This window comes from Papilio xuthus, unplaced genomic scaffold, assembly GCF_000836235.2.
Source record: "Papilio xuthus unplaced genomic scaffold, Pxut_1.1 DF828037.1, whole genome shotgun sequence".
NCBI lineage: Eukaryota > Metazoa > Arthropoda > Insecta > Lepidoptera > Papilionidae > Papilio > Papilio xuthus.
Window position 1 is genome coordinate 901,600 of NW_013530612.1, and position 19,142 is coordinate 920,741.

The window sequence follows — 19,142 nt, forward strand, 5'->3', positions numbered from 1 at the left end:
TTTTTTTTTAAACAGCCCAAAAATTATAGAGAAACTTATGAGTGGGATAGACACAATTTTCAAGATGGAGGATCTCCGTTTGCGTTCAATTTGTACCATAGACTAATAGAGTTTCGCATGCCTGATGTCACTCATGTTCGTCCAAAATGACATTACCAAAGAGTATAAAAGTTTTACGGTAAACACAGATTAAGCAAAGTGAAAGTTTCCGTTTCTTAAATAGATTAAATAAATGCCAAGGGTGGGCATTGTGACCAAAGAGTATATAAAATAAGAGACGGGACTCTTGACTAATTAGATACACAAACGGAGAATAAAAATTATGAACAAGTCTACGTTGCTACCAACCTAAAAAAATCAATCTGTCAATTTCCTTTTTGACGTTTGAAAGTATTAGTCGAGGGAAAACAATTTAGGAAAAATAAAACCATTTCGTTAATTGTCATATATATTTCTATAAATTGTCATATAATTAACATCAAACTAATATAAAACACTAAATCTATAGGTTACACATCTATCTATATATCAATATTGACATTAATATAATTACTAGCATTTCCTGCAACATGGTGACTCTTTTTTAGATTTGCGGTTTAACTACTTCATATAAAAAGTTATTTTTCAAAATTTAGTTTAGAATTACATTATTTCAAACAATCAAAAATTTGTAGCACAGATGTTGCAGCGACATGCAGTCAGTAATTCTGAAGCAGATTCCTTCATTTAATAATTCTGTAGACCTTGAAGAGGTGCATTTATTCATCTGCAACAGAATGAAATTGTAATTAATTGATTGAAGTGTACAACATAATCAATTTAATTATTGCTTTTCACCTAATTACATACCTTATTTAAAAAAACTGGTTTTCTTTGAGTATGTGGACCTCCTTCTTCTTCTTCTTCTTCTTCTTCTTCTTCTTCTTCTTCTTCTTCTTCTTCTTCTTCTTCTTCTTCTTCTTCTTCTTCTTCTTCTTCTTCTTCTTCTTCTTCTTCTTCTTCTTCTTCTTCTTCGACTTCGTTAGACCCTTAGACCCTTAGACCCTTAGACCCTTAGACCCTTAGACCCTTAGACCCTTAGACCCTTAGACCCTTAGACCCTTAGACCCTTAGACCCTTAGACCCTTAGACCCTTAGACCCTTTGACCCTTTGACCCTTTGACCCTTTGACCCTTTGACCCTTTGACCCTTTGACCCTTTGACACTTTGACCCTTTGACCCTTTCATCAAATAAACAAACTGGAAGCATTTATCAAATTTTGTTGGTGAACTAAACAATATATTATTACGAAAGCAATGAGCATTATGTTCTTAAAATATGTTCGCTTTAGTGAGAAGATTAAATTAAAGTTGCAATTAACGAAATTATTTTATTTTTCCAAAATTGTTTTCCCTCGAATTATACTTTCAAACGTCAAAAAGGGAACTGACAGATTGATTTTTTTAGGTTGGTAGCAACGTTGACTTGTTCATAATATTGCTAGCATTGAAAATGTCAATTTTTATTCTCCGTTTGTGTATCTAGTTAGTCAAGAGTCCCTTCTCTTATTTTATGTACTCTTTGGTAAAAGAATGTCAAGATCCTTGTTGTCCCGTATACTCTGTCAAGGATATCTGACCCGGTAAAAGTCAAACTGAAATTTGGTAGCGCATTAGCCCCCTGTCAATGTCATGGTTTTTGTATTGTAGCTGTCATGTTTTTTCTTTAAAACAATTTTCTATTCATATGTAGGTTTTGGCCTTGCCACCCCTAACATAGGGTAGGCTCAGAGCCCCTCAGTGGGGACGCATAGTGAACTGATGATGTAGGTTTTGATTATTTTCTGACGAACGCGATAGCAGCGCCTCTCATTGATTAGTGGCTTATATAAGTTATATAGTGAGAAAAGTTTATCTGGGCCGGTAAGAGCCTTTACAAAGGCTTTACTTTATCTTACGTTCTTATTAGTGTCTTACGTTATTTTCTCTCGCTCACCTCTTTACACTATCGCACTTATCGTTGGTTTCAGACCAAAATCACTGTTTAAAACATTGTTATCTCTGTCTTCTTAAAGAAAATGAGAGAGATAAATATATTTTTTACATTGACCAATATAGTTTGTATAGATATTTCCTACACATTTATGCGCACATATTGTATAGAGCGCAAGGTAAAATAGGTCACCTTCGATTGAAACCTACGGGTGTTCCTAATACTTACCAGATTTAAAACTAGATTTTAGATTTGAAAAATGTCAAAATGTGTAGTCAGCAAACATCCATCCTCCTCCAGGCTATCCTAAAATAAAAGGTTTGCGACTAAACTGTGTATAGTGTGCGATATTAGGACCATTACTTGATTTGTCAACAGTTAAATCGTTATTGTACAAAACTTCATAATCATTAGCAACGGTAGAGCCCGCAACAATATTTGTTGGGTACACAAATGTGTCTGCTCGCCCGGTGCAATCGACCACACAGATAGGCGTCAAGTGGATATTATGGCCTTATTTTTGTTTATATAGTTCACATTCCCTTCCCTCTCTTTTCTTATAAGTAAATGATGAAACGGGGAAATGAATTTAGCAGAGGATGGGAGATAATGGAAGGATATTTTCTTTCTGTGCCTACTTTTATACATATGCAATTGTAGATATCTATGGGCAAAGCGGCTATAAGCGCCCCGTATTTGATTTTTAAATAAATTTTAACCAAAATTTTTATACATATGTGATCAGCTAAGTCTACTTCTCGGTGATTACAAATATAAATTACTCTTAATTTTATATATATATATAGATATATATATATGTATATATATCATATTACTAAATACTGATATTCGTAGATAAGATAACTCTAATATTTAATATTGTGGGATGGATAAAATAAAACAAACATATAAAGATTTAATATTGGACTAATATTTAGTAAAATACCATATTATAATAATAAAATTCATATAAAAATTCAAGTATTTCAGTTATAAACAGTATCTACTGAACTCGACGAGGAGTTGGAGTACATCATTCAATTGAGACAGAGTTTTTTATGTCTTGTCGTTACATTTTTCCACAAAAGTCACAATGAGTTTTTTTGTAAAAAAAAAATAAAACTTTATATCAAAAAAAATAAAAAAGCAAGACTTAATTTAAAAAAATGCCTGTCGTTTTGACAATCATAGACAATTTAAGACCATAGTAACTCCAACTCCCCCAAGTGCAATTACTCTAAGATATAATACTATTCAAACAACAAAAAAATAAAATTCACTCTTAGAAAATAATTAAAATCAAACTACATAGTTTCCTTTACAATCTACACGTTATATTTTTAATGATTCGACATAAATAAAAAATATATAAAAAAAACTATTTCGTCAAACAAAAAATCATAAAAATATCTGGAAAAAGCTCTGAATTCGCAAATGTTGGGTCTATATCTTTAATTATAATTGTTACATATTTTTTTATCTATTTTTATTAATTTTTTTTAAATACAGATAGTAAAATGATTTCTCGGGCAACGTGTCAACTTCATACAAGCTTACGTAACTTACAAATTATATAGAAAAAAAAAACTGAAATACTGCAAAAATAATTACCACTAAAATAACGTGAACAACTAACTAGAATGTGACAAAAAACCGTAACTACTAACTAATCGATAAAAATTTAAAAAAAGATAATACAAAAAAAGGTAAAAAATAAATAAATAGGAATAACTTCAAAAATACATCCAAACGAGCGAGGAATTTAAATCCGCTATATAAAAAATTATATAAAAAAATCTTCGAGTCCACACTTTCTCCGGAATTAAGTAAACATAGGAATCCGTCGTGAAGCATTCTAAAAACAAATGTCTTTTTTGGTAGCGTCGCCTCTTCAGACGTCTTTGGTCATATATCGTGTGGAGAAAATATAGCTCAATCGTGTACTTATAAAAATAGAATGTGACAACACAAACAGATCAGAGCAACGCGGGGCATAGACAATGCTTATTTTATCATCCACAAATATTACGGTTGGCAACACTTCGACCATAGACTTGAGTTTAAAATTATTTACGTTGGTATCATGAGCTTGTGGTTATTTGAAATCTTCTGTCTTTAGTTGAATATCAAGAGTAGTAATGTAAACTCAGTTATTAGTCTAAAATGTAATTCAGATATTTTTACTAAACAGTTTTCAATGTGTTCTATGATCCTTTGTTTCCGTGTCTATGCCCCGCAAATGATAAAGAAAAAAAAGCCCAAGGAACAAATAGATTCGAGTTGATTGCACTATCCCAGAAAGCAAAGATGAAACGCACGGGAAATGTTTTGTTTTAAAATTCACTTTAATATCATCACAATAGTCTAAAGTTCATTTAATATGCATTCGAATTTAAGATGCGACTATCCAAACAGATGCGCCTTTATTATCTTCGTTATAAACAAAAATAATTTCACATTAAACATATTTGCGTTTGGTCCAAAAGGCCTTTAAGGCAAAGCGATATTTTATTATCTGTATTTCATTAAATGTCATTTGGACCAAACTTGTATGGTAACTGGCTGCAGCAAAACAGTACATTTTATAAATAAACAATATTTTCCTAAAACACTTCGAAATACGTTAACGAGCAATGTCAGAGTCTAGTGTTGTCCATGACCTATATAATATCGATATTCAATAGATTTTATTAACAATCGATATTCGGACAACACTATTAGGAACTAAATTGTTAAATTGGTACTAGAACATTTGCACGTAAACGAATCGAATATTTCTCAAGAGAATTGACACAGGTCAAAGATGGATGTACATTTTAATACTTCATGTCAAACATCTTGCTCGAAGGACCAACTTCAACAAAATCGATAGCAACTCTACAACAATTCAACTCTATAAAAATATATAAATCTAATTTCAAATAAGAACAAACCCGACCCCTCATTAACATTACCAGATATGTAAAACGCAATACATTTATTCAAACTAAATATAATTACTATTTATTATTGTTGAATCAATCCATTTTTTACTTTCAAACTTGCTAAGCGTCATTGATAAAGGGGGTCGATTTAGAAAATTTAGTAAAAAAATATTTTCCTATGCACTATCCCGGCATTTAAAGGTGTTCCCACATCACTTTAAAAACCAAATTTGGAAATTCCACCCAATGTGGGAGCACCTTGAATATATTTAATCTGTGAAGTGTCAAACGTTTAAGAACTGTGATGAAATAGAAAAAAACATCCGACGCAAAAAGACAGTGCAAGAATCGTTTGTACAAACTTAATATTCACTAGCAACATTAAAATGTATTTAGGTTCTATGTTTCCATATAAACTAGGTAATAGTTATTCAATGAATTGCTCTACTTTTCGCTATTTTGTTTTATTAATGTAATAATTTCACTAAGTCCCTAGCTTATAAATTTACAAGCCCTAAAACAATCGGGCCCGAAAACGCTAAGAGAAAAAATTTCCTAATCTCGGTCCGCAGCCGAAGAGTCATAAAAAATATTCTTTTTTTGCGGATTTTTCCATTTTCATTTACTAAAACGCCGCATCCATTCCACTATTTACATGCGAGTGAAAATAATTAGTGCGTGAACTCACCCGGGTCGAGAAACGAGGGGACAAATCGACCATAGAGAAATCGAGATCGCCAACAACAACAATTCGTTTACAAGTTTTTTTTTTAGCTACGACATTATAAAAAACGTACAAACACGTTTACAAAAATGTATATATAAGAAATACTAACGAACGAGACCAATGCCCCCCGCTGTGTGTGTTACTCACTCAGTGATATGCCAAACGAGAAAAATTAGCTTCTAAAAACAATCAAACAGTTTACAGCTACCATAGAGAACAGACAACGTACAACAACCCGCCACACAGGCGACCATAAACAAGTCAAGCAAAAAAACAACCTAAAAACTAATGAACCGAGTCGAAACAACGCAAACTAGTGAAAACGCCGCCCCGGCGGTACCAAACGTAAACGACACTCCAAATCAAATCGCATATATAAAACTAAATTCATATTCGTACAAACTAAACGGCAATCAAAATAAAAATCCGCGGGGCGACCAACCACAAAACCATAAAAAGTCTAAAGGCCCGTAAACGTCGACGCATTTTACTCCCAAAGAGCAATCATCCAAAGCTACCCAACGCGTCGACTACAATACTAAAGGCCATAAAAGCAAAAAAAAGAATAAGCGAGACAAATCCTAAACTTCCTACCTTCAAATGGATCGGAAACGGAAACTTCTCAATCTCAAAAAAACAAAAAAGTCCGCGCATAGACAAAACGAATCACTCAAAATGGCGTCCGAGACGCAACGCAACGTCTCGACGCCCTCAATATTCGAGGATAATCTAAAAACCAATCCAATCGCTCGCACAGACCACATATCCCAAACACCTCGGTATTACATCAATACAATACTATTCAAATAGCTGGGCCGAATTAAATTCTGTCAAACAATGACAGCTGTCAATTGACTGACAGTTGCAGCCCGAGCCGTCGCTTCTCTAACAACGTTGCGCGTAAAGTAAAAAATCACGACCGAATTCGCCTTCATCGTTTTCCTTTTTTATAAAAATACAAAAATACAAAATGGGACAGTGCGACAACACACAAACACACATCACCGCAAGGAGTGGTGGGGAGGGGGGGGGGGTAAGAGGGCCACATCCAGACAAATTTACACACAAAAACATTGAGCAATATTTAAAACAACGAATACCAATCGCACTCAAACATGACACAGAAGAAAATAAACGCTAAACAGTGTTGTCACAAGAAACCGTCGAAGTTAATTGGAAAAAAATACAAAAAACCCATATTTAAAAATCTAAATTTACCCACGATTAGGTCAAAAATCGAAATAGTGCCAAAGTCAAGCTTGATGTGATCATGGGGGCGTTAAGTTGTGTTTCAGAATTATCACCTAAAGAAGAGAAACATCTAATTCGAGAGAAAATCGCGTCAAAACCGCCTCGTTTATTTGCTATATTATTGCAATTAAATCTATAAGCCCCTGCCACAAACGTCAAGCAATAATTTCGCTGCGCAACTTTTGAACATGGCAACACAGACTGAAACCAATGCAAGGTCACCTGTGTCTCAAATTCAAAAGTCACACAACGCGTTTGCAGCGCGGCCAAAATTTTCTAAGACCCTCTACTTATTTGAATCTACGTAGTTTCAAAAAACTTTTCAATCCTTAAAAACCCCTCTAGAGCCCCACAAGGGGTACATCTGTTGCAATAATCGGTCTTATAGTATGGTCAACAGACCAAAACCCTTTCCCGCCCCACTAGGCAAACGAAACGTGCGTTTAGAAAGGACGGTTGCTCATAATTATTGCGAAATAACACTAATTTAGTTTTTTTTCCAAATAGGATATAAGAAGACCTTGAATCATCTTCTTGTAGTGGGTTTCATTAATGATAAGAAGTAATATAACGCTTAATTTATACAGTAAAAGAAAAAAAAACAATGAGAAGTTACCAATTGGGCCACAAACATGCAAGGGCAACCATCCACTTCACTAGGGGTGGGATTGGGGGTTGTTTCGCTACCCACACCGACAAGGCACTTTCGCCTCACTTGAATTTCCGAAAATATACAACGACACGAAAAAACTTTTACAAAATCATGGAAAAAACGTCAAAAAATTCGCGCAAGTCTTTTCACTACAGTCTATATGCGTCCGTGGTCGATCGGGATACGGTGGCTGTATCCGATTATTGTATAATTAACTTTAAGTACACACCCACAACACTAGTCTCGGACGACACGCCGTTATTAAAAATAAAACTAGTCCCAGACTCAAACTACCTCACCCATCGACAATCTGTCAATCTGTCAACAGCCACAGATTATAGTCAAATAGAAAATTGGTAAACCATCGACAAAAGTTACCACAAAGATTTCATCTATTAAATTTTTAGTTACACGTGGTCCTCAAAATCTGTGTTATTCATAGATAGAGAACCACAATATTATATAATTAAATTAAATAACTACGTATATTATAAATTATTGCTTTCAATCTTTAGAAATACATTTTAAGACAAGACAACATTTAAATGTCAAATGTCAAAAGTCCCGCGTCAACACAACAGCGCGTCGTCCCAAACACAAAGGTCTCGAGACCCGGCGACCTCATTCAACCGTCAAATCATTATCTAAAAAATTCAAAGGCAAACGTGAAATTACTAAAAGAGCTTGGATATAAATCCACTAAACTACCATCTATTGCACATTCCCGGCGTATCCCAAAGAAAAAACATTATATATATATATATATAAATTTACATTTATATAAATTTATTTTATTTATTACTAAGAAAATAAAAATAGAGCAAAACTACAGCCAAGATTGGTAACGATAATTGATTTGTACTAGATGTCAAATATCCGATAAAACGGACAAACAAACAAACAAACGACGCAATACGAAACCAAAGACAACGACAAAATTGTCAGTTACCGACATAAACCAAACACAAACAAGAATAAGACAATCCAATATACCTTAAGGCAGGGAGAAACACAGACATTCAACACGTGTAACTATAGACAGGACAACATAAACAATATGACACGTCTGTTTTCAAATAATCTTTGTATTACAAAATTAGTATACTATTTTGGATGGAATCTAGTTCTAAACTAAAAACCAAATTATATAGCTTTGAAATCAATTTCTCTCAAGAGAAATTGTGATTTTTTTTAGGATGCAAAGAATCTTGGTCATTTTCCCCTCTGCCTTAAGTCTAGTCTAGAACCAAATCAAGTCCTGATCTGTACCACACTAAATGACGTCATAGTCCGACGAAATAAGGGTCAAGACAAATGCAACAATATCCAAGTCAAAACAAACTAAGTTTTGGGGGGTTTTTGGGGTATTATTAATTAGAGGGAAAATTCATTCTAACTACACAGGTACAAATATGTTTTTTTAAGAACCAGACATTCCACTTATGTCTTACATTACGGCTTACGATTACGCCGGAGCAAAGGCGGAGAAAAAACGCGCTGGAATCGCGCGGTAACCGCGCGTTAGTCGGGCGGTTTTCCACCGCCAATGCCACGGACAGACCTTAACGACAAACTGACAACTAGCTAAGTTTTTTCTTTAATTTGAATACACATTTCGCTTATATCGATAGAAAATGTTTCTTAAATTTTCTTCTACACGTTTACACTACAATTTCGAATAAGTGAACAACACGGGACCAAAGATGGACAAGTCTAGTGTTAAGAAAACCCAAGAAAGCACCGACGCATTGTACTTTTACCTAAACATTCCTTACAAATAACATTGGATAGTGTTGCCATCAAGCAAAATCATACAATTCGGTAAGTGTTAGAAAAAACGCCAAGAGATTTATTGGCAAGCGCTGGCAACACAGTCACAACACATCGCCGTTTTGGTTTCGTAATCTGTGCACGCTCGCGACAAAACTCATCAATGTTGCCAGATACAAACTCCGGTAGCTTACGGTAGGAATTTATAGAACTACAATTACAGTTACTTTAGCTAATCTACCTTCTGAGTTAAACCCTATTTCCATTAAAACGTTTTGTGATCGCGCCAGTGGAAAAAGGATTAATCCAACAGCATTGAATAACCGTGTCGCTTGAGCTGCAAAGTAAGACTGTACATGTGGGGAGGGGTCGTAGTGTGGGGAGGAGGACTAACACCAGCGGAAGGGTACAGCACGCGGTCTGTCAGCACCCTCCTTCACCAGTGGCTTGTGGAACTCCCGCCCCGGCCGCGAGTGAATCGTCGCCCAGCAATGCTCGCAGTAGTACTGAAACATTACAAATTATTACGTCTTTAACAATCCTATAATTGGTAAAGAAACTGTTATTTTGGAAGAAAAAAAAGAAAATGTAGGGGCATTATAAATTTATATATATAAAAGAAAGTGGTGTTAGTTACACTATTTATAACTCAAGAATGGCTTTACAGATATGCCTGAAAATTAGTGAGGAGTTAGCTTAGAGCCAGGAGACGGACATAGGATACTATTTATTCGTTTTTTTCGAATTTATACCTTGAAGAGCTGCTTTTTATTTAACATCTATATATTAAGTTTTTTTACATATCCATGCGGACGGAGTCGCGGGCGACAGCTAGTATCATATAAATCAAAGTAAACATTATCAAAATGTTGTCAATTTGTCTGTGTGTTTGTGGTAGCTAATTTCAGAAACGGCTTAATATATTTGAATGTGGTTTTCACTAATATATAGTGATAAAGTACACTTAATATTTAGTGTTTGTATTTCTGCATTAACCGTGGGTTTCTGAGACCAAAATCTTTGACAAGACAGATATAAATATGTGTGTGTGTGTAAATGTTTTAAACAGGTGATATTGGTCTTAGAAACCCACAGTAATTCATAGTTTTTCTATAACAGGAGACATAGTACAGTAGTACGTGTTGGTATGTACCTGTAGGCAAGTGACATTGGCGCAGAAGAATGGCGCAAACTTGGAGCCGCAGCGTGCGCCGGCGCACTCATCACACATCTGATCGTCTAGCACGTACGGCTTCACCTGTCATGTCATAAAAGTAACAAAGTCAAATTCAAACACAAAAACACCTAGTATCAGAGTTTTATCAAAGGTCGAGAATTCAGTTTCTTGCCCAAGTTCTTCTGAAATGGAGATTGCAAAATCTTTTACTAATCCCAAAAACTAAGTCACAATTAGCAAGTTGTATGTATTTGTGTGTTTATGTCACCTCAACACGCTTGTCAATGTCTCCATGCTGCAGCTGCACGAAGCGTGCAGAGATGGCTGCGATGTACGACTGCTGATTGGAGAACGCGACCCGCCCCGCACCCTAACACAAGACAAATAATCATTGATAAAGGCTGAAAATAAAAGCCTAAATTAGGCCTTACAATTGATTATTTCCTAGTCACATTTAGCACAAAAACATTTCTAGATATTTCGTTTTAACACTCACTTTAGGATACTTGAGTTCAGGGTCGGTGTCGATGCCGGCGTAACACACGCCGCCGTACAACCGGTCCATAATCATCGCCAGCTCCACTGCAATCCGCGTGACAACATTTGTTAATATTGTTAGACAAAATTCTGAACAAGCGAGCAAATTCAAGAAATTCATTGTTATTCTCGTGTAGTAGAGACTGATTAAAGTCATCTTCATATTAACTCAATAATCGTTGGTTTCCGAGATCAAAATTCGTGTATAACACAATGCCATCTCTGTTTTTTCAAAGATAATAAGAGGGATGATGATATGCTTTATTCAGGAATTGTAGATTCGGAAACCAACGATTAAATCGACAAGCTAGACACATTCATAAGATACAAAAGTATACAGCAAAAGTTCTAAAATTACTATTGATTGCAACTTCAATAGTGGTAGAGCTTGCTTTAACATGTTCGCACGAATTGTCCTCGCTCAGTGAAATACCACGACCACACAGAAGACACGCCTCAAGTGCGAAGCAATTCCAACTGCAGTCTGATGAGTGTGCGTCCTGGAGGCCTAATTTAGTGCTCTTTCCCTTCCCATGTAAAGGATGGGAAGTGAGGACTTTCCGGATGAAAGGATGCATGGAAAGGGAAGATATTATCTTTCTGTGCATTCTCTCCTCCGTCGATTAAAGGTATGCAACGCATATGAAATTGCGCACGTCTATGGGCAACGGTCACTTCGCTATTTCAGCGATCTCAGGTGGCTCGCTCGTTTGCCACCTTATGATATAAAAAAAAAACTTTATAGACCAATGAATTACTTTAGAATCAATCTCATACAGTATGAAACAGCAATTACTGAAAGACAGAAAACAATTTAAAATCTATAACAGTGTGGTACTAACCAGCTTTGAGAGGGCGTGGTACACCACCAACAAAGACAGTCTTGCGTGGATCTAGTGGCATGCTGGCATCAAGTACAAAGTCAGCATCAGCGAGCCGCCACGGCCGGATCTGTACAGGCTTATCACGGATAGTGGGCGATGATACGCACAAGTAGAGCTTGTCGTCATCCGTGATGCACGCCTCCATCAACGCGGCAACAGAGCTCTCGTCCTGTGGAATGTACGAGGTGAATTTGTCAGACCAAACGGCAAACTAAACATTAGTTTTATAAATATCTAACAGTTGCATTTTATTGAAAGCCAAGTTAAGGATTTTTCTTTTTTATTGTTAAAAAATAACCAATTTGACTATATTATTTGTTATTTCATTCATACTAAAGAAAACAATAGATCTAGATTTTCAAAATCATAACCCAGAAATGATTCATGTCAAGAATTTTCAGTCAAAAATCCAAGGATAAACTCTGAAAAAATTATGCAGTGCTGTAAATGGTTTGTATTCACTAAAAACTTAAATAACAATCGCTTTTCCTAAGTTTAGAGTAACATTCTTACAGAGAAACCACATAACCAAAGAGAATACTCATTTAAATTTGTCGCAATTCTCGGTAAAAGTTACTATTTTTGCATACACTTTGATCTAGTACTAATCTAGTATCATATCAACTGACCTGAAACAGCAGAAAGGCGTACCCCTTGGGCGGGAAGTAGCTCTTGCTCTCAGCCTTGTGAGGCCAATCCACCACCAGGGGACCAAACCGGCGGAACGATGACGTGATCTCATCTGGAAAGAGAGAACATTTTTCATGTAATAAAGATGTTAATCATAACATTGGATGTTTAAATTTTAAGTTTTGATTTATATATCTCTACAATTAAATAATTTTTAACCTCCGTTTTAAAATTTGAGGTCGTTTAAAGCTAAGCATCGATATAATAGATAGATAGAAGATCCAAAAAGTGTCTGGACTTTGCATTTGAGTTTGGCTATTCTTTAAATTGATTTCAATTTAAATCGTGTATCACATATAAGCTTGGCGTCAGGCAGGTGGTCGTCCGTAAAAAAATAAACAAAAACCTTGTGCGCTGACCCCACATGAGTGGAGTAAAGCCAGCAAAATGATGACGTATAAAATGCTACAAGATTTTAAACACCTACTTTTTTCCACGATATGTCTTATATATACCAAAACAATTCTTTCAACTTATATGTTTAGAAATAGCACAGTAATAAATACATTTTGTACACAAAGAAGCCCAAAAAGACTTATATATATATATAAGAAAGTGGTGTTAGTTACACTATTTATAACTCAAGAACGGCTTTAACGATATGGTTGAAAATTGGTGAGGAGGCATCTTAGAGCCAAGAGACGGACATAGGATACTAATATTAATTTTTCGAATTTATGCCTTGAAGAGCTGCTTTTTATTTAACTTACTAATATTATAAATGCAAATGTTTACATTGATGTGATGTGGATGGATGGGTGTTTGAAAATATCTCAAACGACTGAATGGATCTCGATTAAATTTGGCATACGTATAGAACATAGTCCGAAAGAACACATAGGCTACACTAAAGTTTTTATATATATACACGCGGACAGTGTCACGAGCGATAGCTAGTTTATCATAAAAATATTACAATAAAAATCTTGGAAACATTTCACTTACATAATCAAAATGAAAAACAAACAGTACATAAATAACCGCTAACATTAAAAATTACGTGGCGTTCTTGACCCAATTTTTTTGCTATATTACGACAAATTACTAAATCAATATTGGATCTAGGCAACCGCGAGACGCGCCCGGCTTTGTTCGCAATCTAGGGCACCTAGTTCACAATCTAGTGGACCGCGCCGACGCAGATTACATGCGACCTAGCTGGCCCAGGTAGGCTTTGTTATAATCAATAGCTACACTACATATCCACCCACGTATAAGGTGTAGACAGATATTTCTCACTTACATTTCTTTAGTTGTGGACCGAAAAATTGGGGGACACAATTTTAGAAGGGGGTCTTTTACATTAGAAAGACTTTGCCATTTAAGGTTTGATTTAAGCAAATCACTGCGATTCTAAGGCACTGGTAATTGTTGTCATTTTAATGGGTATTTTGAGGATATTGTTTTGACTTTCGCATTTGGAACGCGTGACAGATTCAACTTCTAACAACAAAAATATATGTTGCGTAATAATTTGATGACTTTTCTTCATAATTTCGGCTTGAATAGTTGTAAAACAATCTTACTAATATTATAAATGCGAATTGTTTAGAGCAGTAGTTCCCAAACTTATTTTGTCTACTGCCCACTTTGAGAATAAATATTTTTTTAGCGCACCCCATATTTTCACATATTTAAAAATCACCATAACTTCAAACTAAATTAATTAATTATTGTGACCTGTATGTATATTAACGAAGAAATTTAACCAAATCTTTTACTATAACCCGCAACTTGAGACCTGCAGCGCCCACAACGTGGCGTTATCGCCCACTTTAGGAAAGACTGGTTTAGATGGATGGATGTTTGTTTGAAGATATCTCCGGAACAGGTCAACGGATCTCGATGAAATTTGGCATACGTATAGAACATAGTCTGAAAGAACACATAGGCTACTAATTAACACCGCGCATACGGAGTTGCGGGCTACCGCTAGTTTATATTAAATTAAGACGATAATATTATGTTTGGGTGCTACAATAAAATGCATACCGCATCGTAACCGCCTACAAAACGGTAAGGTTTCAGTTATCACTTTGAAGGCTTCAATATCTTTGTAAATGGCGTCAGTGATAATGCGGCTTGTAAGGTTTTACTAAAAATAACTCAAGCAAGACGCTGTTATCTTTTTATTATGACATGAAACATAGCAGAAATAAGTAAGCGAAGTAAACAATTCTTCCTTCTTTATGTGAACGGGTTAAGTGAAATTTGAGACAGCTAACTGATGTTTTCTGAGCTCAAAATCTCTGTATAAAATACGGTATCCAGTTACTATCTTGACGAAACAGAGAATATATTTTATACGAGGTCTCGGAAACCCACGATAAGTAAACGGCATACAGCTATTTTTAACAAAACTAATGTATTTCTTTCTATTTGAATTCTATTTCCCCTTTGCATTTGGTTTGTGTCCTTTTTTCATACACACTTATTTAACATAATGTTTGCACGTGCGTAACTAAGCAACGACAGTGAGAATCGATGCGGCAATTGCACTCAAGGCTAACACGTCACGTCATTTGCGTATTGTCGGCACGATAAATTGTCTGTTATTGGTGAGTTATTTTATATCTTTAAAAGGGTTAACCTTGTGGTCATGAGATTGGTTACACCAGGAATAATGGCCATTGATCAATAACGCTTATCATCCTAGTCATTTCTTATTACTAGAGATAAGTTTCATAACACTATTACACTATTATTGAGACGAAATGATTCTGGAAAATTGCTAACTTATCATCAGCTTACCATACCCCACTAAGGGTCTCAGAGTCTACCCTAAGTTACACTATGTGATAGTGAATGCTGGTCCAGTGCGAGTTGACTTCACACATTTTTTCCTTTACCGGCTAAATGTACATATGTAAATCGAAAAACACATTGGTACATGGCGGGATTTGAACCCAGGACCTGTAGATTACAAGTCAAGTCGCTTAACCCCTGAGCCACCGACGTTCTCTTGATACCTAGTAATGATAGCCAAATAAAGTAATTTAATATCGCGATTACTATTGTTAACCACTAATGAAATTTCAATAGCAGATTCTTTTACCAGCCTTCAGGACATCCTTTATGGAACTCTGAAAGTCTACATATAGATTCTCTAGAGGTCTTTTTATTTATAGGGGTAGTTAATACTCACCCTCGTCAATATCCGGAGGTAGTCCACCAACAAACACCTTCCTGCTGAATCGCTCCCCGTGCTCCGAGCCCGCGGACACGGGTGATGACCTCGCCGGAGAGCCTAAAGCACTGACGCACATCGACAGACCTGCAACACAATTATACATTGAGTCTATACACAATATGACATTTGAGTGTCAAAGTTATGGTCAGTAGATAGATTTGTCTTTTCTAGAGATATTGAAATCTGTCTAAAGAGGCTTATTTTAAACAATATTATGTATAGTAAAGATTTCTTAGTATGTTTGTTTATGTGTTTGAAAAGAATTGGCTACGAAACTACTAAACCGATTTGAAAAATTCTTTCACTGTTGGGAAGCTACATTATCTCCAAATGACATAGACTATATTTGTAACTAAGTTTTTTTTAATTCCGCTTGAAAAGTCGCGGGCAACTGCTATTAACTTAAGTTGTGTAGTTCAGACTAGTTCAACAGTGGTAAAGTCTGTTCTCTGATAAGTGTAGAGCACAATCCTCTTCCCTCTCCCATCAGCCACTGAGGAAACGATTGGCCGCGGAAGGGGAAATATCTTCTTTCCATACATTATCTATCCAATAAAGGTAAGCAAGACTTGCAACCTTTTAACTTTAACGCTCTAGTCTCTAGCCTACAACAAGAGTAGGTTGGAGTCTAGGCTACAATTAGAGTTAGGCTAGACTGACCGGCTGCGCTGAGCCTGGAAACAACGTCCTGCGTGTGGTCAGGCGGCGCTGAGGGCGAGCCAGCGCCCGCCGCGCCGCCCGCTGCTGGTTCCTCCACGCCGGGGAAAAACGGCGACTTGCCTGCAACAAAACACACACACAGTTAATAATTGTTAAGGTATATTTCTAACTTAAATCAGTTAAGACATTAAATTATAACTTTATCAGAGTTAACTATTCTTTAATAGAAGACGGAGTTGGTAGTTCAACGGTTGAAGTTCATCAAACACGGACTCTAGTTTGCATCCGTTGAGTTGCTTGATCGAGCGTCGCTGGCTCAGGGTTTAACTTGACATGTAATCTGCAAAACCTAGGTTCAAATCTCGCTAAACATTTACATACATATAATTATCCGAAGTTCTTACGGTGAAGGAAAATATCGTGGTGCACATATCTGTGAAGAAATTCAAAGATATATGAAGACAAACTAGTCCCTGACTTATGGTTGACTCCGAGGCCTTTAGTGGAGACGTATATGGATCTGATGATGCCTGAATCCGTGGATAAACTAAGCTGCCAGCTCAGCCAACTGGACTGGCAAGGTCATACTGTAGTAAAGAACGTGTAAAAATTACGTAGATTCCAGTCAAAACACTGTCATCAAATACCAGTCTCCATTTTTGTGTTATTGTAAATCTCCAGTTCTAGGAGTCAACGACATTAAAAACACAATTCTGGCGTCACGCCAGCACCAAAATATATTAAGCTGCTGTGTGTCAGTGAATTAGGACGCAGGTGCGGGATGGGAGGGGGGCACGAACGTGGAGTTTAGTCCACATCCTATTGACAAATTGTATACGTTTACGTCTGTATACTAGTGTTGCTAGTGAAAAGAGTTACATCTTTACAGATATAACTCTGTAAAGATGTAACTACATCGGATGGATCAAAATGTAGTAAACTTATAACAGATTATTTTGTTTAAAATCTATATCTATATATATAAAAGAAAGTGGTGTTAGTTACACTATTTATAACTCAAGAACGGCTTTACCGATTTGGTTGTAAATTGGTGAGGAGGTAGCTTAGAGCCAGGAGACGGACATAGGATACTATTTGGTTACTTTTTTTCGAATTTATGCCTTAAAGAGCTGCTTTTTATTCAACTTACTAATATTATAAATGCGAATGTTTAGATGTATGTTTGTTAGAAGATATCTCTAAAACGACTGCATGAATCTCGCTGAAATTTGTCATACATATAGAACATAGTCTGGAAGAACACATAGGCTACTAATTACGCGTTTGGATGGAATCGTAAAGTATAAATGTAAAAGTTTAAATTGATGGTATTTTACGAGATTTTTTTTTGGTAACCCAAAATAACATGGTCAGCAACTCCATTCAACCATCTAGATCACTAAAGAACGACTACATCAGTTAAAGGACACATTTTTTATAAAAGAGGTAACAAAAAACAAGGTCATTGAACCTTGATTCATGTTGGTCATGCGACTTACAATTACAAGCGACATAAAACTTTTAAAATTATGTGATAATAAATCCAACTAATAATAATAATATTATAAATGCGATATTTGGATGTATGGATGGATGGATGTATGTTAGAAGGTATCTCCAATGCGGTTGAATGGATCTCGCTGATAGATGTAGAACATAGTCTGGAAGAACACATGAGCTACTAAGTTTTTATATCTGCTCGCGGGCTACATATAGTATTTCTATTAAAATAATAAAATTTGAGTGTATCATCATCATCATCAGCTCACTATACGTCCCCACCGAGGGGCTCGGAGCCTACCTTAAGGGTGTCTATAATATTTAAAAATATTTATACGTATTTCGTTAATGATGTTTTTTGCGGCACGTTTAATATAAAAACATAAAATTTTCGTCTGTCTGTCTGTCCGTAAGGTCGCGTATATTTCGGGTAATACCCGGAACTGCATATGTTAGCTAAAATGTAGAAGTTTTTTAAAATAAACGAAAACGGAATTTCTAGGTTAACCCGTCAAAACGCGAAACAAGCTTGTCCGTCTGGTTGTCATGGAGATGAGAAACATTAAATATTTCTAAAAATATTACTTTTAAGAATAATATTGTTATTTTTCAAATTCATAGCTTTTTATTTGGATGCAGATGCAGATAAAATATCAAAAATTTTATATTAAGTTAGGTTATGTAAATTTTTACTAACAATTTTAAGGCATCGACCTTAGAATATTTAGTACTCTAATCACTAAATCACCGACAACTTTTATATATTTCCATACTGTAATGCATTTAATATACCAATATAAAAAAATATATTATTTTTCGTTGTTCTGATATGTTTAAAATTACACAATACGTTTAAACTTAAAACTACCAAAGACTCGCGTTATTAATTTGCGATAAGTGTTTTTAAAATATATATAATATGAAAATAAACTCACTCTTTCTGCAAGGAAATCTCGTGCCACGGATGAAAGGCGTTATCAATGGTATTGTATGCACCGACATAATATTACAATAGAAAATTTTTCGACAATATTTTCCTTCCGAAAATTTCTTCAACGAAACAAAGATGCGTCCGGCGCAGCGACGTACCGCGTGAATGAAAAAAATGACGCTCGCGTTCGAAATTCAATCATTCATTTTTAATTTTTTAAAAACATAAAACCTTTTTTTTTAAATAAAAGCAACGCTAAAATCAAACTAACCTAAAA

General features: G+C 35.5%; 1 protein-coding gene across 2 annotated transcripts in view; it reads right to left on the minus strand.

Annotated features, from left to right (window-relative positions):
- Positions 1-9,143: 9,143 nt before the first annotated feature.
- The window catches only part of orb2 (cytoplasmic polyadenylation element-binding protein orb2), a 43,594-nt gene continuing 33,595 nt past the window's right edge, over positions 9,144-19,142 (minus strand). Inside the window, exons 1-9 of one of the 2 annotated variants that reach the window (XM_013307975.1) lie at positions 18,870-19,033; positions 16,435-16,554; positions 15,730-15,858; positions 12,524-12,636; positions 11,853-12,063; positions 10,970-11,055; positions 10,742-10,843; positions 10,450-10,554; positions 9,686-9,802 (exon numbers count right to left, since the gene is read on the minus strand). In XM_013307975.1, coding sequence (XP_013163429.1) covers positions 9,686-9,802; positions 10,450-10,554; positions 10,742-10,843; positions 10,970-11,055; positions 11,853-12,063; positions 12,524-12,636; positions 15,730-15,858; positions 16,435-16,554; positions 18,870-18,936 — 1,050 coding nt within the window. In that variant the 5' untranslated portion in view covers positions 18,937-19,033. Of the gene's footprint in view, positions 9,803-10,449; positions 10,555-10,741; positions 10,844-10,969; positions 11,056-11,852; positions 12,064-12,523; positions 12,637-15,729; positions 15,859-16,434; positions 16,555-18,869; positions 19,034-19,142 lie in introns of those variants that run through there. The other variant, XM_013307974.1, reaches the window with a different exon arrangement.